Source organism: Poecilia latipinna, unplaced genomic scaffold, assembly GCF_001443285.1.
Source record: "Poecilia latipinna isolate Pla-1442-1.1 unplaced genomic scaffold, P_latipinna-1.0 Scaffold620, whole genome shotgun sequence".
Taxonomy (NCBI): Eukaryota; Metazoa; Chordata; class Actinopteri; order Cyprinodontiformes; family Poeciliidae; genus Poecilia; species Poecilia latipinna.
In genome coordinates this window covers 85,671-110,874 of record NW_015113236.1, presented here as the reverse complement: position 1 = coordinate 110,874, position 25,204 = coordinate 85,671, and the positions used below count along the sequence as shown (strand labels likewise).

At 39.8% G+C, this 25,204-nt stretch overlaps 2 protein-coding genes across 3 annotated transcripts in view; both read right to left on the bottom strand.

Moving 5' to 3' along the window:
* Window positions 1-66: 66 nt before the first annotated feature.
* bend3 (BEN domain containing 3) lies at window positions 67-6,759 on the bottom strand. Its single transcript, XM_015043187.1, has 4 exons — window positions 6,355-6,759; window positions 4,913-4,967; window positions 4,674-4,840; window positions 67-4,098 (listed from the first exon to the last, which is right to left on the bottom strand). The coding sequence occupies exons 2-4, from the start codon at window positions 4,962-4,964 to the stop codon at window positions 1,864-1,866; spliced, it is 2,454 nt and encodes an 817-aa protein (XP_014898673.1). The 5' UTR covers window positions 4,965-4,967; window positions 6,355-6,759; the 3' UTR covers window positions 67-1,863.
* Window positions 6,760-12,638: 5,879 nt separating this feature from the next.
* pdss2 (prenyl (decaprenyl) diphosphate synthase, subunit 2) overlaps window positions 12,639-25,204 on the bottom strand; it is a 40,697-nt gene continuing 28,131 nt past the window's right edge. Inside the window, exons 4-8 of one of the 2 annotated variants that reach the window (XM_015043185.1) lie at window positions 22,635-22,709; window positions 21,823-22,005; window positions 19,761-19,892; window positions 18,178-18,213; window positions 12,639-14,671 (exon numbers count right to left, since the gene is read on the bottom strand). In XM_015043185.1, coding sequence (XP_014898671.1) covers window positions 14,516-14,671; window positions 18,178-18,213; window positions 19,761-19,892; window positions 21,823-22,005; window positions 22,635-22,709 — 582 coding nt within the window. In that variant the 3' untranslated portion in view covers window positions 12,639-14,515. The remainder of the gene's footprint in view (window positions 14,672-18,177; window positions 18,214-19,760; window positions 19,893-21,822; window positions 22,006-22,634; window positions 22,710-25,204) is intronic. The other variant, XM_015043186.1, reaches the window with a different exon arrangement.

Genomic DNA, 25,204 nt, shown 5'->3' with positions numbered 1-25,204 from the left:
CAGAACAGGCCCAAATTTAAATCTTCGGTTGTATCGCAACAGCACTAATAAGTAAAACACCCCAACTGCTTTTTAAAACTGTTTATTAGAAATAGGTTATCATGACCCATTGTCATGTTAAATTACCAGTATAACATACACTTCTATAAGAAGGCTTAATGTACAGTCATATGCCCATCAATATTTAGACAAGGACAAAACTCAGGAGCTTTGCTTCTGTACACGACCACAAATGGTTTTAAGATTGATCATTTAACAATTAGTTTGGACTGCATTTTAGAAACACAACGCCAAATAATAGAAACTTGAGGGGTAACGTTTAAGGTTACAATTTACACTCACTAGCCACTTAAATAAGTACACCTCTTCCAGATTCTAACCTCATCTCATCTGAACACAAATGGCAAGTTAAACTGGGCATCAGAATGGGGATCTAAGTGACTTTAAAAGTCACATGGTTGAGTGTGTGAAGGTTGTGTGGATAAAAATGTCACAGAAGAATGGGCAGGCTGGTTTGAGACGATAAGAAAGGCAACAGTAGCTCAAATGACAAATGGTTACAGCTGAGTTATGCAGAATAGATTTGCTAAAATTGGACAAAACCGTTTGAAAAAAAGTGACCATGTCAAACGAGACTTGGTTTACACCAGCAGTCTCAAACTGCATTCCTCAGGGGCCAGAGTCCTGCAACGTTTAGATGTCTCTGCTTCAGCAAACCTGGCTCCAATAAAAACTCATTAGCAGAGCTCTGTAGAGCTTCACTGGATGCTTGTGAGGCAGTTTTAAGAATTTAATTGAAGTGTGTAGGACAAGGGACACATTTAAAAGTTGCAGGACTATGGCCCTCGAGGACTGCAATTTGAAACCAGTAGTTTAGGTTGAGACATTTAGATGGTGAGTCAGAACAAACAAAACAGCACAGATCCATCCTGGCTGTCATTAGTGGTTCAGATAAGTGGCAATGATGTAATGGCATGGAGGATGTTTTCTTGGCACAAATTCGGTGATTTAGTACCTTTAGTATTGTTGCTGATTTTTCCCATCTATTTATGACAGTGTATCCATCTACTGATGGCTACTACCGGCAGGATAAAACACAATGTCACAAAGCTCAAATTCTCAAACTGGTTTCTTGAACATGATGTGTTCACTGCATCCCAGTCGCCTCCACCGCTGCCTGTAATCAAGCCAACGGAGAATCTTTGGAATGCAATTTCTAATGGGATGTGGAGCTGAAAAATGTACAACTGCATGATCCTATTAGGAAAATATGGTCCAAAATCCCAAAGGATTGTTGTCTGTGGCACCTTCTTGCGCCTATGCCACATTGCGTTAAGGCAGTTCTGAAGGCAAAATAGGGTCCAACTAACCAACTACTATCAAGATGTAACGAACAATCTGGTTAATGAATTAGTACAATTCAATCTGATGTTATTCATTTGAAAATCCCTAGAATCTCGCCCAATTGCTTAATTTTAAACCCATTTTTGTGACGTACAGAAAAAAATTCTTAAAAAATGTTCTTGTCCAAATACTCATGGACCCATCCGTAAGTACTTTATTATTAAAACTCTGGTGGCACGATGCTACATCAGTAATTACTGCTAATAGAGAAATTGTGACTCTTAATTGTAGCTACTACTGTGGTTATAATGTGGTTTTAAGGCTAGATTTATGAAAGAAATGTGTTAGACAAGTTCTGACAGCTCTGACTTATAAACAAGAATGGTTTAACATTTTTAATACATTAGAAAATAAAACTAAAGCCTAAAAACATCTGCTGCTGGAGGCAAAAGATAAAACATGAGCTTAAGAACGTTGTTTCAGCTTATATGCGTGTTGACTAACTGTAAAATACTGCAACTATGACACAGTGTTTGACCTCTTGGCCTTTTTAAGAATGTCACACTTCTTGCGGTTTGGCCGCCGGCAGCGTTCGTCAATGCTCGGCACACATTCATAGTGCCACACCTCCTCCATCTTCTCCACGGGATACACCGCTTCCACGTAATGACGGATCAGCCTCAGCCGGACCGGGTCCAGCTGCTTCTTGTTGCAGGCACCCGAGTGGTTGTACTGGAGCCGTAGATTCTCCGGAGTGAACAGCTCCGGGAAGAGGCGCACCAGCAACCGGGCGGCAAAGTTCCCAACAGAAAGGCTCTGCTGGACGACCTCCCGCACCTCAGAGTCCGATAATAGGTAGGCGGAAGGTACGGGGAAGTCCGGTTGGGAAATGGTCAGTTTGTCGAGGGGGATCTTACAGAAGTCTTTGCTGCTTTTCTCGGGAGGTAAAGAAGGAATGTCTGAATCCTCTCTAGCGTCTGGAGTGATGTGGTTGATGTGGCAGAGAAATTCCTGCTCTAGCTCTTGGCCACCAACTTTGCGCTGCTGCAGGTAAGATCTTCTCTGCTCTGTGTCCCGCCTCCTGCACCTCTCATCCAGCTTGCCCACAAATTCAAGCATCCACACTCTGTCGTTCCTGGCTCGGGGGTAGACCAGCTGCACGTAATGTCGGATCAGATTCACACGCACAGGATCAAGCTGCTTTTTCCCAAGAGAACCACTGCAGTTGTACTGCTTTCTGGTATTCTCGTGGGTGAAGAGCTCGGGAAACATGAGCACCAGCAGGCGTGAGGCAAAGTTGCCAATGGACAAGCTACATTCATAGTTGCTCTTCAGCTGCTCCCTGGATAAGATGTACTCTTGGGGAACGCTGAAGTCAGGTGGAGGAATCTTCAGATTTTCAAAATCCACGGCTGCGAGCAGCGACTTCTTGGACTTGCGACAAGGTCTTTCAAATTCACCGGCGTCTGGAGCCCTGATGACGGGAAGGTCTTCCTGAAAGCCGGCCAGGTCATAGCCATCGTAGTTGATGTTGTCGGATTCACTCCCGTTCCCATTGCTGTGTGGCCCTTCCAGTGTGTCCTCCATATGCTGGATGCACAACTGAAGCCAGCTGTCCTCAGGGACATCAGGAAAATTTGCTTCCATGTACTTCCTCAGGATCTCCATCTTGTCGGAGTCCAGAATGAGCTGGCCCACGTTACTGTAACTGCTGGAGACTTCAGGAATTTTCCCCTCTTCAAACAGCTCTGGGAAGAGACGATGCATGAGGAAAATCACAAAATCTTCCGGCGAGGAGAAGTCGTCCTGCTCTTCTGCAGCTTGAGTATTTAACCTGTCGTTGGACACTGGCAGGCTACCCTGCTGGTTATCCAGGGATACATTCTCCTCCTGAATTTGACCCTGTTCATTAATGAAGCGATATGTCTGAGGAAGCTCCACTTTCATCTCATCACCAGTGACCGCCTGCTTCTTGATGAGCCGAGCGCTTTCCATGTCCCTCTGTGCCCAGAAGCGATTAAAAAAGTCATTGATCTGAAGGAGGCACTCCTCCTGCCAGACGCTGTTGTTTTTCACCGAGGGATAACAAACCTCCACGTAGTTCCGGATCAGCTGCAGGTGCAGAGACTCCAGCGTTCTCTTGCTTGCCATGCAGTCATGGGGGCACTCCTTGGCTTTGAACAGCTCTGGGAACAGGTGGACAAGCAGCTGGCAGCTGAGCTCGCCGGCGCTGGAGGTGTGCTCCATCAGCTGATTGAGTTCATCATTCGTTAGGAGATATTCAGGAGGAGGCTGGAAGTCTGCCGTCCTCTCAGCAGGCTTGATCTGCTTCTTTATACGCATGACTTCCAGCGTTAGCAAGTCCACTTTGCTGTGCAGCTGAGTCATGCTGGAGTTCAGGGTATTGAGGATGAAAAACATTTTCTCAATCAGTGGGTAAAGGTTTGACTCTGTTGCTGATGTCTGACCCAAGGACTCTGTGGCGGTGAGGATGTCACTTTGGCCGTTTATTTCTGGACTTTGGAGCTTCTGTGAAAGGATGCTGCTGAAGCTGAGCTGACTAAAGCCGCCGTGATTAGCCTGCTGATCCAGACTTGGTGGGTTTCTCTTGTCTGAAATCCTGTGAGAGATGCTGAAAAGAGGCTTTCTGTAGGAAAGCCTTGATCTCTCCTGGATACAGTGGGCCTTTTCTCCAGCCACGGCGAGGCGAAGAGGCTCATGCCTGTGGCTCTCATCTGTCAGACACTTCCTCACCTACAAAGAACAAACACCTTTCAAATAAATGCCCACCAAACGCAAAAGCAAAAAGAAGATAAGCACATTGAACTATACAGATAAAGTATATTTCGCCACATAGCATGTCGTTTTTTTTTTTAATCTTTTCATTCCAGACAGTCTTTCTTGTTGTCACTTAAAATGGTTTGGAAAAATGCGTCTTTAGGCTGGATGTATCGTTATCGTATGGCATTTCATTACATCTTTTTCATGTATTCTTAATTTTCTGTAGGTTAGTTTGTGGTAATCCCAGTTTTACACTTCAGTTATTATGGATCGCTCCTCGTTCTAAACCATTTCTTTGCTCACTTGGTTTGATTTGTTGGTTACAAATAAATACTTATAATACATGGTTGTTTGAATGAAAATTAATAATAAAAAAAAGAGTAAAAAAACAAGACAAAAAAAACAAAACAAAAATAAAACAGTGAAAAACCATTAAAGCCTATAGAACTATTGATGAGGACCACCTTAAAAGATTAACACAGCTTTTGGAAGATGAAATATGAGAAAATAAAAGTTGGTTAAGAAATTTAATCGAGGATTATTTTTACCTCAGAGCAGACTCTGGCTCTCTTATTACTGGTGGACTGATGCGTCTCAGCGGACGATCTTTTATTGGCCTCTGACACTTCAGGAGACACTCCTTCATGTGCTTGAGTTCGCTCACAAACGGCAAAATCTTCTTTCTCCTTTTTAACATCCTGAATGTGCTGATGTTCTGTAAATAATCCCAGGATTAGAATACATTAACGCAGCTACACCACGCCACAGATAAGGACGTGTGACTTACCTTTCTCAAGCATTGCTTCATTTGAATTTCCTCCATCCTCACAGAAATTCATGGCCTAGAAAAAGCAAAAGCAAACGCGTCACAAAACCCCCCCCCAAAAAAACAACCACCATGGATAAACTGACACAGCCAAACCAATCACATGAGCGTTTCAGCAGAAAATATTAAGAAAATGAATGTGTACACTTGTGCAGACTCCAAATATTCTAAATAAGTGTTTTAACGTTACACGTGACAGTAAAAAAGAAAGGAAGCTCTGTACAAAAATTAAAGCAGAAAGTCCTGGCTTAATTATTTGGCAGTCATACATTTTGTATTTGGAAACTGCATGCAGGCTCAATTTAAAAAAAAAAGACATCACATTGATTTTTAGTTAGCTGTGTGAATTGGTTAAATGCAAATTAATTTGATGCAAAGAACTTAAATAAAATAAGTTTCATTGTAGCAATGCACAAAATGATTGATATTGATATCGGCGATTAATATAATTGGCCCGTGTTTAACTCAAAAGTTAACAGTGCATTACTATGGCTTGACATGAAAGGAAGTTTTAGATGTATATGAGACTTTTCAGACTTGACGTGGTTCAGTTATCTGATCAGGATGCCTTCCTTTATAGGTTTCCCACGAATGTTCCTCTGGGAGGAGACCTCAAAGCAGATCCAGACATTCTACTCTGTATTTACAAGAAAGTCGAAATCAGCTGTTTGGAAATATTTCTGATCGCAAACGAAAGCAAAAAAGTATAGTGGAAGCAAGGCTAAGTTGCACTGAAGAAAATGTTTAAGATGTGCTACAAAATGATGCCAAAAGCGCAGATTCAGTTCAAGATTGGCAGCAAGTGAATGAGGTTGTGGCAATAAAGGGGTTATAAAAGTACTTTTTTTTTTTTAAGCAAAGATTCAGCAGGAGGGCGATGATGGACAGCAACAGACCAGTGCACAGTGGAAGTGGGAAAGCTTCCAAGAGTCCTTTGTTGTGCAAACAGAGGCGCATCCCGATTCAATCTAAGTGTGGGGCTGCTGCTTCTGCAAAACATGTGGTCAGATGTCGAAAAAAATAATCTAGTACAAGCTATGACCAACACCAATCACAGTTTAGTCGTCTGCCAGTCAGAATAATGTACTTTTTTATTGTAACACACATTAAGAAAATTATGGACGATTCTGGAGTCCATGTTATCTCATCCTTGTCTTCTCATTTACATCAACCAGCTACTTCCTCATTCTTCCGCCCATGACCGTTTGAACACAAAAACACAAGTAAACAGGATGTGACACTTTCCATCCCAATCACGAAACAAAAACTCGCTCCTTACACTGAGAGATGAAATAGGGGCCCATCACCTGTGCTTTGTGACCGTTAATGACTCAGTGACGTTAGCGTGGGGGAGTCGTGGTGAATTAACGGTAAAACGCGCGTGACCGGCGGTTGGAACTAACCTTTCCGACTCCATGTCATCCATGAGGAGGGTTAGCAAAGCGCCGGACATGTCCGCGGGCTGCACGTGCTTCCTTTTAAAATGTAATAGTTGAGTTGTTGTTGATGTTTTTGTTTTGTTTTCCTTTTCTCGCTCGGCTTCTCGGCTGCGTCGCGTGACGTGACGTAACGGTAGGAGGCGCGCGCTTGCTGTGTCACTTCCGCTAATTCACGGAGACAAAGCTAATGAGTTCAGTGTTTTGGTGTGCTTTAAAAAACGTATTAGCTGAAACTTCATTTTACACAATTATAAATACTAGCTATATCTAATTAGCCTGTTTAAATGGCACGTTAAAAGCTTTTTAGTAAGGATCCTGTTTATTTGAGCTCCAGCTGCAGAATGCTGTTTTGCGCTACCTTTGTCTTTACCGTAGGCAAACTATTACTTTCTAGTAGCACAAAATACATCACATAGACGTGCAGACAGATTATTTTCTGGAAAAATACAGATAAATTACATAACCAGTGAATTCTGTGGAAAAACAAAACCCTGGAAGTCATGCGTATAAACAAAACCTGCAGCATCCTCAAAGCGTCTCTTTTGGGTCGTTAACCTGAAAAGTAGCCATGAAGGTGGTATTTAAATTCTGTAAATTTACTGGTAAATTCTAGAAAATAAGTTTCAGTTTCTTGACAGTAGCAGGGTCCTAGTCATGGTGCCCAAAAATATCCTATATCTACTCAATACAGCCCTCCACTTGTAGACTTTTAACATTTTCCTGTGCATTATTTCCACTGTTTTGTGGCTTGTCATGTCACCACTGAGAAACACATTTATGGTATGACAAACCTACCAGAGAGAGTCACAACTGGAAAGTCCCAGGGTGCAATGTTACAACTGTAAAAAAATAAAAATAAAGATCATGAAAAAATGAGAGAGATTAGTATTTAGTGTCAACAACTTAATAAGCAAACTAATGATTTTGACAGAAAAGATTTGTGTGATTTAATGAATCAGAAATACTTTCCTTGAGAAACTCCAGATGAGCAGAGCTGTATTGAACACTATGGTAGAGTTATATTTTTACTTTAACAACTATGTTTCAGGAAATGTCAAAACCACAATTTAGTGCCTTTCAAACCTCATAATTTTTCGACATGCCATGTTGAGATCAGGAGAACTCATTGAGAAGAAAACAAATGTAAGAAATAATGATTTACCTAAATTAGGCACTGGAGCTTCTGAGGATGAACCTGTAAACTTTAAATTCTGCATCTCTGACTGGGATCACAGCATATCACAGTGTTTCTTCCATAAACATCAAATTCCACAAGTTATTAAAAGCTCCACTCATTTTTCAAACATTTAAAATAGTTTTAAAGTATAAAAATGCAGATATTAAAAACAAAAAAAGAAACCAAAAATGTTGTTTTTCCCCAAGCCCCCAGCTTTCATCTGTTTTTATATAAATTCAATTAGATACAACTCCTGGGTTGTATCTTTTTAAACTATTGTTTCAATAAAAACAATTTTAATTGTCAACATAAATTTATATTTTGGAATGAATTAGAGATACTGTTAGGACAAAATTAAGATGCTCTCATCAACCGTCTTAGGTTTCCTTACACTGGTTTTTTAGATTTTTTTTTTTATTAATTTGAGAAATACTAATAAATAAAATAGAAATAAAGAATTAGATTGCAGTAAAGAACTCCAACTGTGTGTTAGTTTGAAGGTGCTGGACTTTCAACATGCTGTGGACCTACACACAGCTGTGGAATCAAAAAAATGGTTGTGGTATTTTTGGCCATGGTGGCCCCACCATAAATATTTATATGAGAAGTTATGGCATGCCAGAGCCTATGTGTACATGTTGTGTTCTTTCAAAAATTAAAATAAAGCGCAACAGCCTACAAGGAAGAGAGTAGTAGTTTAAAAACTGATATGCTTTTTCACTTGCAGATTTTAATCTTGGGGCAGATGGCCTCAGTGTCACAATTTCCATCTCGAAGTGAAAGTGGATGTGAAAGAGATGTCTTTTCAGTGTTATAAAAATATTAAATTATGTCTGCAAGAAGACCAGATATCCATGCAAAATATAAACCTCCTCATCAAAGTGGCATCTCAAAGTACAAAAAACAGAGAGAATTTCACTAGTGTAATTTCTCTGGTTATCAATGATAATTCATAAAGCAAATATTTCACCAATATTATATGATAATAACTGTAAGCTGTAATACCTGGTAACTGTAGCTTCAAGGCAAGATAAAATAACATTAGGTTGGACACCACAAAGTCTATTCATAGCATTATTTGAAAACAAAGACTATAATTAAAGGCAATGCACAAACACTAACTTGTTAAGAAAGACAGAAATTTAGATCCCTGTTTAACATGAAACATATAAACAATGATAAAAAAAAACTACACGTGCTAAGTTTATTTTTCAAAAAAAAAAAAAAATTCATACACTTGAAATACTAAAAGTCTTACATTTTAAATCAAGACAGTAAAGGTAACGTTTTCCACAGAATAATAGAGAAAAACCATATGGACAACATCGCCCTCAAGTGCTCGGTGACAGAAACAACATGTTTTCATTCATCGTCTTAGTACACTGGTAGTAGATTTCTGCGAAGGCAAGCAGCTCAAAAGTGTAAAATGTATTTCTGTGTTAAAGTTGTTTCTGTCTCTGTGATAATCACCTCCATCATTCATGAACCCTTCTGCAGGCATAAAAAAATATCCTGAAAAAGAATTAAAGGTGATACAAGCGTCATCCCTGGAGGTTGTGAATCATTTTGATGCAGCCGTTCTGTCAGAAAATAAATCAGTGCACAATGCCTAAACCTGAAAGAAAACTGATTCCATAATTAATAGCTGATGGCAGCTGAAACTTCCTTAAACAAATAATCAATTAGTTGGCCGATGCAAATGAACTGCGATGCATTAAAAGGGACCTGAGCCGAGCAGCAAACCCTCTGAAGCCAGAAGACCTCCCTAAGCCATAATCCTGTGTTAATCATCATCTACTTTATGCACACAGTACATGTTCTTTCTCCAGCCACAAATATGTCGATACAGAGATGATATAACAAGACAACGTGTGGCTCTCATTATTCCACTAATGAGCTGTCTCCATGGCAGTCTGATCTGTCAGCCAATGAAGCAAGCAGCCTTCATTTGGGAGGGGATGGATATGAGGGAGGGCTCTGGGGGGGAGCATGGGCCAGGGTCAGCCAGGCGGCGGCTAGGGATGAGGGGCCGGCGGGCAGCACTTAACGCAGGGAAGAGCTCGTTAAAGTGTCATTTTTGGCCAATATGCTCATTGGTGTCGAAGAGGCCAATCAGCCGTACTGCTCCCATCTGAGCAGAATGACTTTCATCCATCACTGTCTGCTCTCTGATGATATTAGCAGGTGTTTACTGATAGGCCATTCGGAGGAAGACAAATGGAGATCCTAACGTCCTTTTACACTCGTACTCGAGCAGTCATTTTATATAGACGCTTATTCCTTATGGGGTGAGAACTGGGGGCTTCAGGAGAGCCATTGCCTTTGTGGATTAATAAAGGAAGCGGTTAAACATCATTTTAAGCACTGATCAAAAATGGGCCACATTTGAACAGTTGGAAAGCCAAAACCAGGTTGGACGTGAGATTTAGCAGTAAATCTTAAACACCTGAGCACAGGTTCGGAATGGAGTTACAGTCTGAAGGTGTTTTCATGATGAAAACACAGAAATCACCACCAAACTGATAGTGTTAGAAGAAACCTGTGTTTTTGCTACAGGGTTTTAGTACATTAGTATTTTTATCCTCTTTTAGAGATCTTTTTTTCAAAGTGATATAAATAATAGAAAAATATATAAAGCAGTTTAACTTCATCACTTACTCAAATTCAAAACTTACAAAGTAACTTAAAGTTAAACATTGGGTGCTTTTGATGCTGACATGTGAAGTCAATGGCTTTTTTGTTGTTAAAGCCTTTTAGACAACATGAAGAAATAAACTGATTATGAGTCAGCTGTCTAATCATAAAGGTGATTAAGTTTTCTCAGCAATTGATATTTAGAAAAAATGAGGATTAAATACAATCTGATTTGCTTCTTCTAAAAAAAGCACAATATTGTGAGAGGAAATTATTCTAAAAATGATTAGTTTTAAAACCTGAAAATACATACAAATGTAAGTATCTTTAAATGGACTGTCATAGAAAAACAGTGTCTTCAGTTGGAGGCTTCTTTAAATTCGCTGTAACACAGACTGCTACAGGAGATCCATCCCCATTTACAACTCTTTGAAAAACTTTGAATTTAAGTAAGCTACTGCAACTTTTATAGCACAATCAAGTAACTGTGTTACCTTCAGTTGCTATAAATGCACTGCATACACACCAAATATGACTTAAAAGAGTCATATTTATCTCATAGGACTTGAAATTGGTCTATGTGAATAGGCCAATTGACAACTGGCCTTTAAGAAGCACATGCTCTTTCACACACTCCACCTCCAGCAAGTCATCACAACACAGCCTGTTACCTTTCTGTCTAAAACACTGAATAAAAGCCACTAGAGGAAGAAAATTTTAAAAATAAAATAAAAACCAAGATAAAGTTTTCGTGGAAATGCACATCAGCTGGGTGTGTTTGACAATTACTCTGCTGTCGCTAGTCTGGAGGAGCTGAGTGGGGGAGTCACTCAGCTCCCCCACTCAGCTGCATGGCTGCCATGGGACATCTTTCAAACATGAAAGAATCAATCAAAGCAGCACTCCAGGTATGGTTTTGATGAGGTAATGAAATCATTACATGATGTAAAACAAACAAACAAAAAAGTAAAATTCACCCCTCCTTAAAAGGGCATCCATATACAATCAGTTTTTTCAAGGGGAAACTTGAAATTGGATAAAAGCAGACAAATCTAAAAGACTGGGTGATTTCTGTCAGACACTGAAGGAAACTATCCCAGTAGTCGCAGTGTGTATCTGTGTGTGTGTAATCGAACCAGCCGGACGGAGCTGACCGAGTCTCTCTCTGCTGGACCCGGCTGTAATTTCACCGCTCACCGTCTGGGACCAGCCAGCCACACTCGGGCCGCTGTTCCCGCCTCATGTTTTGGATGTAAACTCAGAGCTTTGCCAGCTCCTGCTCTCCTGATACCCAAGACTCCAAAACTGGAAAAGCAAACACAGAGTCTGGTTCTGTGTTTGCCATGTAAAACTGAAAAAAAAAAAAAAAAGTCCTCCATTTTCTCTCTTTCTCGTCTAAGTTTGAGCTTCACGGGAGATTTTTTTTAGCAGATTAATGCTGGTAGCAGAATGTTTTCTAGGAATAAAGAAAAAAAAAACGCTTACGGTTTCTGCTCCACATTAAACATTCAGCTTTACCGCTGCAGGAACTGTTTTCTCCTGAAGATGAAGCCAAAGAAGCTCATCCTATCAAACTCTCTTCTGCAACACTTGCTTTATTCCTAGTGGGAGCAACAGTTTCACAGCTTTGACCAGCCTTCACCCACCAAAAAAAGTTTTGTTTGGTAACTATATTTGTCATTCTGACTGTGTCCCAGCCTCTTTCCTTGTTTGGTCCTTTTAATTTTCGATGTAACTTTCCTCACGTCTCCTCACGGCGAGGATGAATATTTCATGAAGAGCCCGAGGCTTTCCCTGGCCCGGAGGAGAACCTAGCTGTACCCACGAAGCCGAACCAGAAAAGGATGTGGACGAACAACAGAGAGACAGACAGGAGGCTTGTTTTTAAGACGCTTCACTCCACCTTCCTTATCTAACCTTTCTTCAGTCATCTGCCTCCGTTTCTCCATCACGCTCACTTGCACCTTCCACCTTTTAGGATGCAGGAATTCTGACATTCACTTTCTACAAACCTTAGAAGTTTTCCCATCATCAGGATTCAATCAAACTTTTCCTTTTCTTTTTGCAAGATGGGACTGATTATCAATTACTGCTTTCTTTGCATCATAATATTTCCTAATCTCTCCTCACTTTGGTTAAACTACCGGTCATGTGAACAGCGGATTGAAGGGGCTGATAAGAAAAGGTTGATAAAACAAGAGGAGGAACTTGATTGCTGAAATTCTCTCTCAGAGGGAAAAAATAGGGAAGCATTTTACTTTCAACTGGAACCCAGCAGTTTGAGTCATATCTAAAGAAACGGTGCTACTAAACCAGCTCCCATTTTCAATGTTTTGGAAAAATAAGAAATTATGCACAGTGTAAATTTCTGGCCTAAAGCAGATTTTCATTCTCTTGTTCTTCATTTCCGTTTTTGAATTTTCATCGTGAAGCACTTTTTTTTTAACTTTAAAAAGTGTTTTAGAAGTAAACTTTGCTTTCTTACTTTTCTTGAAAACAGTTGATCTCAGTTTCGGAGTTGTTAAAAGGAAGTACAATATAGCAAAGTACTGAAACTGTCCCAACATTTATAAAATATGTTGCAGACACTGAATGGAAAATGAGAAGAGATGCAGCAGTCAAGTGGCCAAAGATTATTGCCATTGAGATTTTGACTTTTGCAGATTTTTGGCTAAAATACTGAAAAATCACTTTTTTCTCATCTAAATAATTGCATAAAAACTAATAAATTGAACACAGCAGACATCAGCTTAAACTTTGATGCACTTATTTTTCTTCAATACATCTTTAAAAGTTTGATAAAAAGACATGGTCTGACACATACACGAGAAAATCTGCCAATTGGTTCATTTTCTGGTGGATTAAAAACTACCGGTAGTTCCTGTATCAAAGAACCTCTGCACAATTTTTTCTCTTTTAGTCATAAAGTAAGAAAAAAAACTGATATTGGTTGAATATCAGAATAGACACTTTGGACTTCAAGGAAAACTAGAAATTGGAAAAATCCTGGTAGGTGCATCTCTAAAAATTACCACATGGGCAGCGTATCTTTCTCCATTCACTGTTACCGTTCTGCCTAAAACATTGAATAAAGGCCACTAGTGGAAGGAAATCTCAATAATAAAATTTAAAAAACCAGGATAAAGTTTTAAAATGATCTCCATTCTTATATTTATTATGTTTTCTTCGTACCTTTTCAAGTTAAATACAAGCTGAGTAACCTGTAAATAATTACATTCTGCGTTTCTTTTACAGGAGACAGACTTTTCTTCCCCGTCCCCTCTTCGTACACTCTGTCCTTCAGGTGTAGCTGGCGTGAGACGGACAGCTGCCAGCGGTGGCCTGGTTTCACACCTTAGCTGCGCCTCCTCCGCCCCCCCATTGCCCTCCACAGACAGCAGCCTGGGAAACCACAGGCCACCAGGCTGGCGCCAGTCTGTACGGCTTAGAGCAGGGCAACCGGCCCAATCAATACCTCTGCATTTCCTGTCCATTTGCTCAGGTCTCTTCATTAATAATTACTGCTTGGCGGAGCTTCAATGCGCTCGCTGGCTGGCCCATAGGGGAGAGGTTTGGGTGACCTTTCCCCGCCCCTGGGTTGCCTCAAATCTCTCTGTTGCTCACACGCACACACACATACATACAGACAGATAAACAGGCATTGAGACTGACATAACAAGGCAACGTTGATGACATTACAACTCCTGATTCACCCGAGTCGAGCCTCTGCAGTAAAGCAGTTCTTTGCTGCGTAATTGGTAAAACAGGACCTTTTTCCGTAGTGAAACTCCTCAGTTTGGCAAAGAGTAAAATTTCAAGCAGCTGTACTTTAGAGCATCAACTTTGCCCTAAAAAAAATTTTAAAAAAAAAAAAAAAAAAAAAAAAAAGAAAACAGGACATTTTTTGAGAGTAAGTACTCCTTAATGCCTCACTTGCTGTTCATGGCACATTTTCCAGATGACACTAACAATTCATCAAAACATCTTAAATGATGTTCTGCCCAGTATGTGGCTGTGCTGATAAGCCAGGTAACAATAAAGAGACAGTTTTTTTTTCTTTCTTTAAAAAGCAGTCTGCCGGTAAATTTTCTCAGGGCAGGAGAGGGGGAGTATCGGAGCTGCAAAAACATCTGGCACGAAGCCGGAGTGATGAGTTTTTATTCGATGATGAACAGTTATAGGAGTTTCAGAAGAAAAAAAAACACGAAGACGACGTCATGGCCAACCCAAGACTCTCTCAGGCCTCCACAGAGGAGTGTGTCTCTGTGTGTGTGTATATATCTGTGTGTAGGTGTGTGTGCGCGCGAGCTTGGGTCAGAATTTGTTGACGGCCGAGGCGATGTTCTCCAGGGCGGATCGAGCCTCAGAGGAGGGGAAAGCCTGGATGGCCTCCAGAGCCCTGTTGCTATGGTAACGGCACAAGTCCACCGCCAAGCTCACGCCTTTCTCCGACTTCACCGCTGCCAGGAGCTGCGGAAGGAGGGAAAACAGGCATTAGTTTGTCACGTCTGTGTCAGCGCTGCCACTGTGCGGCTGTCAATGACTGTACGGGAAAAGTTAGTTTGCTCTTAAAGTCGGAGCGAGGCCGTTAGTTTCCTCTGCGCAGACACGAAGGCACCGTCAGCTGAGATGCAGGGTTCCCTCGTTTTTCTGCGAGCTTCAAGTTGGACTTTTATGTTGTTTGGAAAATTGAGCCTCTTGGCTTTCATATCATCTGACTAATGATGCTTCATTTCACTATTGTATAAAATATAAAGTAATGAACCAAACTCTTGCCAAGTGTGACTACAGATCTCTTCTGTTGTGAAAGTGATCATTTTATTTAGTATTCAGGGAAAACAGCTAATCGAACTGACCTGGTCCAACCTGAAAAAGAAATTTACCCTTAAACGTAATAACTGAATGGGCATTTTAAATACCCCTTACTCTCTGTGGAGGAATTTATCCCCCTCTGCTTTGTAAATTGTTTTCTTTCAGCCACGTTAGAGAGATTTTCAAGCACAAATGACCCAGACTTTGACTACACCACTTCAAAACTCTCATTTGTCTTTTGAGCCATACAGGGACTGACTTGCGGTGTGCTTTGGATCACTGTGTTGGAGTGCTGTTGAGCTTAAGGTCACAATCTGATTGTTGGAGATTCTCCTCCAGGATGCTCTAGGAAACGAATCTATAAATTAAATTACTGCAAGTCATTCAGATCCTGAAGAAGCAAAGCAGCCCCACATCACCACACCACCTCCACCATGTTTGTAAGTATAATGCTCTTTTTCTGAAATGCTGCCTTAGCTTTACAATATGTGTAACAGGATCCGCACCTTAAGTTCCACTTACATCTAATCTTACTTAATCGAATGTTGGATATTTTAGACAGCTTTTATCTTTTTTTTTTTTTTTTTCAGTCAGTCCTGGTTTTCACACTGGAACTTTTCCTTGGATGTCGTTTCTCTTTCATGTTGTTGAATCATGAATGCTAACCTTAAATTAGCTGCTGTTCTGGGGTTTTTTTATTGACCTGTTGAGATAATCATTGCTGCCCTCTTGGAATAATTTTGGTCGACCCTCCATTGCTGGGAAAGTTCACCAATGTTCCATGTTTTTATACATACTCTCACTGGGGCCACGTTGCTTTGGATAAGAATTAGAATTTGAAAACTGTAGTTTGTATTTATCTTTGTTCAACATTAAGATTTGTTTGGGGATTTGATACTTTAAAATGTGACAAAAAAATATCCAAAAGAAATCTGTAATAAATACTTTTTTTTTTACTTCAAAATAACGCTGCTTAGTTTGCACATCACATTTCCTCATTCCAACATGTTTAAGTGGAAGACATCGAGTTCAATAAGCATTAACAGCAGCTTTGAGTCTGTAGTTTTTTGTTTTTTTTTTCTAGCTGTGCGTTCCTGCTGCTGCACTGGGACATCTTTTTGCTGAGGGCGTTTTGCCTCATGAATTCTGGAAGTGGAAAGCCCCCGTAGGCCTTCCCTTAAGAAAGAAGAAGTTAAATAAAAAAATAACTGTAGGAGCTAAACTCAAAAACATCCTGCCTGCTTATTTATTTAAAAAAAAAAAAGATTAGCTTTCTACATGCATTTCGTACCATCCTGCCAGCTACCTTTGTTTCTTTCTGCATCAGTTCCCTGATGCTTTTATTCCCTGAACTCTGCTGTTTGGATTAAAGGTCCAGCTCTTGTCAGAAACTAGAAAAAAGGAAGACGAAGTCTTTTCAGCATCAAAACCCTCCAGCCTGTCTTGATGATTTTGATATTCAGCAGAGGCACCTGGGAATATCGTAGCGTATATCGCGCTGCGCAGCAAACTGCAGCAGGTGATCTGCCCACATCCAGTCCAGTCATATAATCTGGATAATTGACGTAAATAAACACCTAAAAACACAGCAAAGTAAATATTGCTTTTCTAAACTTTTTAAGTTGAGAAAATCCTCTAAGTGTGTGCAACTAGTTTCAACTTTCAGCCAATCAGAGATCTCTACCTTCACAGCAGTGTGCTCCTGTATTTTTTCCAGCAACAACTGCTGGACAGAATCCCTTCCCTTTAAAAAACAAATAGAATGGAAACGAATGGAATCGAATGTAAAACATTAGGCCCGTAATTACAGAAATAACACAGCTTGTAACTAAAAAAAAAAAAAAAAAAGAACATGGTGGTGGCAGTACCACTGCAGCATGTGTGAAAAACACAAAAGAATGGCTTCATGAGAGAAAACCAATTCTGAAAGAAAGTCTGTGGGGGTAATCTGAAGATGGTTATGGAGAAGAGGCATCCTCTCTTTGTGTGTTATGATGGAGTTAGACGATGTTTGCAAAGAAAAGCGGATAAATACGACCAAAGGTCACAACCAAAAGAAACTTCAATGCTGAAATTAAGATGGTTTAAATGATTTGTGTCATATATTTACATTTTCCCTTAAAATATATGCTAATGCATGTTATGTTCAAATTAAAAGACTAAAAAAAAACCTAGAAATAATTTATCCTTGTCTAATTTTCTTCTGCAAAACAATAACCTGGTATTATAACGGGCTGCGTACACTTTGTTTTTATCCAGTATATTTTTTTCTCTTTCATGCCTGGATTTACAGCAGACAAAACTCAAAGGACAACTGAATAATTTTAGGAGTAACTTGAATTCTAAAAACCACAGTTTTTGAGATGCATATTTTTTTCATTTCTGGGCCAAACGTATCAGGGGGAGAAAAAAAGAAAAAGAAAAAAGACAGAGAGAGGCCCAGCATTTCCCGTTGTCCCAATCGGGGTTACTCAAGGTCTGTTACAGTTTTTCTTTGGCTGCATTTTTACTCCTCTGCTGTTCATTAAAAGAAAATATCTGCTTTTGTTTGCTTTGTATAAGTAAGGAAAACCAGCCTTTCAGAGTATCTTCCTTCAACCATTACCACAAGAATAATGAGAAATGTGGTGAATCTACATAGTTTTCTTCAGAAGGTGTCTTTGACTTCTTAACACACACAAACAAAGGCAAAGTGTGGTTCAATTTAAGAAAATCAGTTTCATTTCTACAACAGAAATCATGCAGATATTTCTAGGTAAATCCACAACATTAATGTTTTCTCCTCCCCAGCTTCCCTCCTTGGTTCCCCTTAAAAACTTCTCTCCTCTTTTCGGCTGAAGGAGATTCTCTCACAATACCTCTGTCTCAGAGCCTCGGTGTCTCCTCCACAAATAGGCCTCGGTAACCAATCCGTCCAGCTCTGGTTTCAGACGGGACCAGATAACCCCCCCCCCCCCGACCCCTCCCAACGCGCCCCAGACCCCTCCCCTCTGTTGCTTTGGTCCCATTCTGGCCTCACACGTTGACTTTGGAAAGGCGATTTCCTAACTTCGACGTGAGTTGCAGTGAAAAGACATCCAGATTGTTTCTGGAAATGCTCAAAGAGGTGAAAAGGGTGAAAGTGAAAAACAAGGCGTGATAGTTAGTTGAAAATTTCACCTTACCTTACTATAATCCAACTGGTTTCTCAAGGTCTTTGCCTTGGAGACAAAACAGAAGAGTTCATTTTATTAAATTTTTTTGGTCATTTTAAACTAAATTGCAAATTTCATTAAAAAGAAAAATAAAAAAAGCCTGGAAGGCAATACGTTTTCTTTCTTCAGTGATGTATGCAGGTGTTATTTCCTCTTTTTACCCCCTTTTTTCACTTCTGTTGGGACTGAACATCGCTACTAGATTGTGACGCAATCTCTTTAAAAACAGAGAGCAGACTGCTCATAAGTGTTAACACTGCCACTTCAACAGTGCTTTTTTCTATGTAAATAAGAGATTCAGACAAAAATAGACTAGGGGTTTAAAACAGGGGCAAGAAATCAAATGATTCCTTCATTCAGTGCAGATTTAGTGGAGATTTTTTTTGTCCTTTTTAAGCTGCTGGCTACATGGGAGATCTGCAAATTCTTATTTTGAGGTCATAAAATGTGATTTTTTAATTTTTAAAAATCTTTGATGTTTAGTAGATATTTTCTCATGTATTAATAAATACAGTAGTAAGATCTCTTCTCTCTATGACTACAGCTGATTATGGAGGTGATATGTTGCTTTATGCTGTTATGTTTTTCATTTAAATGTGTCTTTCTAAACTTCTATTCTTTAGGACTCTTCTTTGTTTGTGATTCAGATTTAATCTGGGAATTCCTAAAAGTTTTTCCTACTAAATATCACACTTTCATTCTCCTTTGGAATGGCAGCAGATATTTCTGCAACTGTTAGGTTAAAATGTAGAATATGCAAAAGGATAATGGTTGAACAAATGAATGGATAAATGAAACTTTTGCAAAGGTAGCCAAGTCTAAACATACAAATATTTTCCATTATTTTTCCTACTTATCTCATCTACACCTTGAAAATATGTCAAATCTCGCAATTTTTTCCAGAAATTTTTTCCACCAGCTTTTAAATCCCTTCAATGAAGCTTTTCATTTCTTTCCTAAGTGAATTTTGAAGCATTGTCACTGTCTTTCTGTTACCACATCCAGTAAAACCTTCAATGTACAACCAGAATTACAGTTCGAACAGCTTTTAAATTATTCTGTTGACAAAAAGATGAGGAAATCAAAAGATTAGTACATTTTTAGCTAAATGTAGAATATGTTAGTGCAATTATACTTTGGTGGAGGCATTCTTGAGACTTCTTTTATGTATATTTTTTAAAACACTTACAATACAGCAGTAATAAAAAGTAAAGTATAAAAGTGATGGTGCTTAAGTTTCAAGCCTTTTGATTTAGTGACAAAAATTGATTTCCTAATTTAATTCTAATTAAAAGTTTAAAATTTCCACGACAGAATCTGACTCTTTGGTGCAAAAACCAGCAGCTTCTCTTCACTGCATTTAAACTCAATGGGATTAGGAAGCATTAGAGCAGCTGGATTTAACGCTTTGCTTCATCTCTGTGAAATAAACAAACTGAGATCACAGCTGACTTGTGCAACCTAATTGCGTCGTGATTTTTAACTTAACTTTTTTTTTACAGGAGATGGTAAGAGTCACCAGAACCGCTGACAGTGTGACTGACATGTTTTACCTCCTGGAGCTGCTGGTGCCACTTCTCCTTCCCGACGATCTGACGGTGGAAAACCACCGGGGCGGCGCTCAGGCTGAATGATGTCATCGCTCCCAACCTGCTCTTCACAAACGGCTGCAGGTCAGAGTTCAGCTGCACAAAGGTGGAACACATAAACAGTCACTGATGCTGCTCCGCAACATTCAGGATACCAATTACACCGTCACACTGGAGGGGGAAATAAGAAGAAGAAGAAAAAAAAAAAAAAGTGGTTGAAGTGACATTTGGCTAGCTTACACTGGGAGAGGTCCTGCTAATGAGCAGTGGGGTGGACAGTTTGGTGAGGGACAACAGTCCTGATGAGGACAGTTCTTCCTTTTAAGAGCTCATTTCAGCGTTCACCATGCTGTGACTCCAGCGTGCTGCAGAGGCCCCGCAGATTAGCAGCTGCAGGGAGCCTCGGCAAGAAACGGCAAACCACTGCAGCACTGTGCATAAGGTCGTCCAAAAACTACTCAAAAAGAACAAAGTTTGTGCTGACATAACATTCAGGTTCAGTACAAAACAACCGTCTGGAGCATCCTTCCTAATTTCTGTATTTCATCTTTTTGCCTGCGTCCTCTTTCTGCAATGTTTCTTGCCAATTCAATTCCAGTTTGAAGCATTTGATTAACACAGATACAGTGAAACTAGAGGAGGGCCAATTACTCATGCTTTCAGACATTTCTGCTCCATGTGGATCGGAAGCTCATTTAGTCTTTTGCTTTGATATAACTTCATCACAGTCACAAAAAAGTACATCTGTCACAGGAGGGATAAAGCTTGCTAATAAAAAAAAGGAGAGTGTTAACGAAAGTGAAACAAAATTAAAATGTATTCAGTTTTCCGCACCAAATTTGTTACATTTCACAGCAAACATATTTATACCCATTGAGCTCTCCCCCATTTTGTCATGTTACAAGTACAAACCTCAGCAAATTTTATAAGGAAAGACCCCAAACATACAGCCAGAGCTACAATAGAATCAAAGCCTGGTTATGTGTTTGGACGGTCCAGTTAAAGCCCACATCTAAATTAGAGACGCACAGATCCGATATCTGTATCGATGCTCGAATTGAAAAAAATTCCAGATAGGGAATCAGTGACGATGTGCCATAAGTTCAAATCTATTCAGTCTAATTATATTCTTTGTTCTCTGAGCGACATCAGGATTTGTTGTTTATTTTACATTACATCTAGAGTTCCTAATTGAGCTTTCTGAACTATTTGAAAGGATTTCTGCAGTTTATTTTTGTCAATTTCAGTTTATCTGTTATTTATCTACATTGGCTGTTATTTTTTGAATTGCAGTGACTGAATAAATTAAAGTTGTGCTATTTTTACATCTTTGGTGCAGGACTGTCGCATACATTTTTTATTCCGTTCTTTTATGTTTGTTCCTGGAAAAAAAAGAAGAAATGTTTTAAGTCAACTCAGCATTTTTTTGTATCGGATCAGAATCGGCCAATACTAAATCTCAGTGAAAAAAGCGGATCAATGCGTCACTTAATCTAAATTGAGACTTTGAAAATTGTTGTCCATAGCCAATCTGACTGATCTGGAGGAAATTAGCAAAGAAGAATAGTAAAATGTTCACTCTAGTAGAGACATAGCATATTACAAGTTTACAGATGTAGGTAATGGTGGATTTGCAGACCATTAAATCAGTGGAAGAAAAACAAATCCATATAAAACTTTTCAGGTTCCTTCCACCAAACACTTATCCAGAATTGTGTGTTGGTATGTCATAAAATTTTTCTATAAGCTACACTGAAGTTGGTGGTTGGTATGTGACAAAATGTGAAAAAGTTCAATATTTTCTCAAAGCACAATACCTAAATGTGTACTTTTTATTAGATTTCTTTTTATTTTGTTAAATAACCTCTTTCCAAGTCTTCAATCATATCAGATTTCTTAATATTTTCCTTCCAAGTTGCCAGGAATTATTTATTAAGGAGGAAAAAAAATCACATAAACCAACACAAATTCAAAAGATTCAATAAAACATTCTGTTTGGTTACTGTTTTCGTTCCCTAACACTTGCCTTGTGACCCAGCGACAGGTGTTTCCCGTAGAGGTAGGCCAGTCTTTGGGCCTCTCTGTCGTGCTTCGCGAGCTTCATGGCGGCCTGGCAGCTCTTGGCCAGCAGCGCTCCGTGGGACAGAAACGCCTGGTCCTCCCAGGGCGTCGTGTCCACGCCGTCGCCGAGACCGTCGCCGAGACCGTCCTGCGGGGCAAAAAGTGGCAGACGCTTCAAAGTTCCCACAGACGAACACACAGTTCCTCAAATCCAAACAAGACATTTCACTCAGGCTTTTCACACAAATCCTAAAGCCAAAAGATGAACACCGCAGAGGAGAAAACAAATCCTCTAGAAGTCATGTTTACAGAAAAAACTGATGTTATAATTTCTACCCTTTTCACTAAATTTAACAAAAGAAAAAAAACATGTAGGCCGAGGCAGAGGAAGGTAGTTGTGAATGCAGAGCATTACCTAAAAACAGAGTAATTATGGGGAAATCTATTTCACTGCAGTCTGACAGCACTGAGGTCAATTTGAATTAAGAAAGTCCGTCTTGATTCATTATTTATCGGGATGTCCTTTTATTTACAGGCAGCTGGTAGCTCATAATGTCAGAACCAACCAAGGGGAAAGACTCACTTTTTATTCAAGTCACTGATCTAGTCTGAGATTTATGACCTTAAAGCACCTAAAACGTGAAAACACCTTTATTTATTTATTTTTTTTTTTTGAAATTTAGAATTTTTTTTTCTAAAAATAGCTGAAAAATGTGAGACAAAATCAGCAATTAGACCAGCTGTTTAATGTCATGTTCTCAATAATGACGGATTTACCTCAACATTGTAGTAATTCTCGTAATATATCCCTTGGACTAAATCCGCGATGGCACTGGAGATCAGTTCAACAACCTGCCAAACAGAAAAAAAACAAAACATAACTAAATTCTTCAAACACTGTAAAAATGTTAGAAAAGCTTACATACATAAATTGAGTTGATCCCGGTTGGAAAATGTTCATAGAAAGTGTTTCATGAAGTCTAGGATGGACAGCTAAAAGGTAAATCGCAGCTTGATTCGCCTCCTTTCTAAAACTGAAGCCGAGGAGATGAATAAAGACATCAAAAAGGAAAATAAAAAGCTAATAGCGCTAAAGAAGATGACTTACAAACGTGTCCTAAGGCACACTTGATGTCAACCAACATTAGAGACAGAGGAGAAATATCAATTAGTAGCATCTTTTCAGGATTTATTTTAAGCTTCAGATCAAACTCCTACAAAGTATTGCACGTCTAATTAATTTAGCTCGAACCTCATGGTCCGTTAGAGGGATTTCACTAAGAAGCAGTGTCTGCATGTGATTGTCTTAGATTACAGTTTGAATCAAAGATCTCAACTTTGATTCAACATTCACACACAGAGGAATCTGAACTACTGAGTATCTCCCTCATTATAAATCACTAACAGAACAGATTAAACTAAAACGGAGACATAAATGAGGTCGATCAACACCGATCCGCTAATCATGCCATCCATAACATTCGCAATTAAAGCCACAATTTCTCCTGTGATTGAATCGGGAGCGCCTGAACAGCTGGTTTGGAGGATTAATCTAAGGTGAGGTGTGCTGGGCGCCAGGTGAAGCGCCGCTCAGCTGCTCATTACCAGACCACAGGGTGGAGAGGTGGGGTTTCTTCTGGAGATGTCACAAAGCACTCCCATGTCTGCTTCCATTCATCATTATATTTTGAGTTTACAAAACGTACATCTGCGAGAGCCAGATCAACTTTCTGTCCAATTCAAGGCAGAGAAGCGATAAGAGCTTCCAGAGAAGCTTCTCTCTTCTTCTTTCCCTCCTTTTCTTTTTCCACAGCAAATACAGACAAGATAAAACCTAAAAGTAATGTCTTGTGCAAGTAATGTATGTGCAAGGCAGAAAGCATAAACTGTCAATTCGAGTTCATTTACTTTTACAATAAGGTTCCTAAAAAGCTAGAATGCCAAACTGAAGCCAGAAAGGACAATAAAAAACTAAATCAGTGTTCAGGACTCTGTTAAAAAAGTCAGTGACATTCATAATGTCAAGATAACCTACTGTCTAAAAGTGATTTAGTTCACAGCTTGAGGCACTTAAATACCAAAGGACTCCAGGCCTCCACTACCGACCATCGTCGCCACAGCAACGATTCAAAACTAAAGCTTTTTCAGCTTCAGGGTCAGTGGTATGTATGTCTGGAGTAGGAAGAATGAAACATGCAGGGAAAAGATCAATAAAAAAGCATGGTGGTGGCACAGTGATGCTCTGGGACTGCTTTGCTCTCCAAAACCAGCAGAATGTAGAGAGCAAGATGGATTCAGTCAGGAATCAGGAGGTCCAAGGCAGAAATGTGACGCTGACTGGACGATCCCATTGACATCCTGGAAGATACTAGAGGGGCCACCACTGTTTCCCGACTTGAACGCAGCTGAAACTCAGAGGTCACAGCGCCAAAAAACCAAGAATATAAAAGAGCTGGAGGTGTTCAGCCATGAGAAGCGGGGTAAGGTTCCTCAGGAACACTGCCAGGAGCTGATGTCTGCATCTGAATCATGGTGAGGTCAGAACAGCAAACTGCTGCTCATCATGAAGGGGTTGAATACTTCTTAGAGTGCAGTAGTCAATCGGAAACAGCTGCTAACTTGAACTTTTGGCCAATAAACCTCATTTGCAAGTGGGGTTGTATATTTTCCAAATTTAAACAGCATTCTCTATCAAATGTAGAACTTTAAACTCCAAGATTTCCAAAAACTTGGCAATATTACCAAATCTATTTTGCTCCAGACACCAACAAAAGATGAAAACAATAAAACACACCTCACTCACACTGAGAATGGCTAGCTTAGTCCTCACTCAGAAACAACGTGCAGCGTTAGGAGTGTTGTTGGTGTGGCCTGGTAAAGGTTTGTGTCTTCACTGATAAGAAAAGAAGATCACGTCCAGCCAATCAGCAGCTGTGGCTGATGAAGCTACAAACTGGCCAACTCCAAGCAGTCAATTTAAAAAAAGAGAAACATGAAAAACATTTTCAACCTCTGGATCCACTGAGAAATCATAAAACTCTCAGTGTAGAAAAGACAGGAGCTCCATCGGTTCATCCCAGACATCCTTGAGTTCATCAGAGAGCTCCAGAGATGTGGCTGCTCAGTCAGGCTTGCTGTGCCCTTTGGGTAACCGTATCCACCGGGGGAAAATATTGAGGGAACCCGAGCTTCCTACCCAGACTTGGAAGGACAATGTGCCTACAGTATTACCAGATGTGGTGTCTCTGCTTGGCGTGCCTGGGGAAGGGGGGCGGACAGAGACCTGTTTTTTTTTTTTTTTTTTTTTTTTTTGTTAAATGATAAACTATTATTTTCCTTCTACCTCT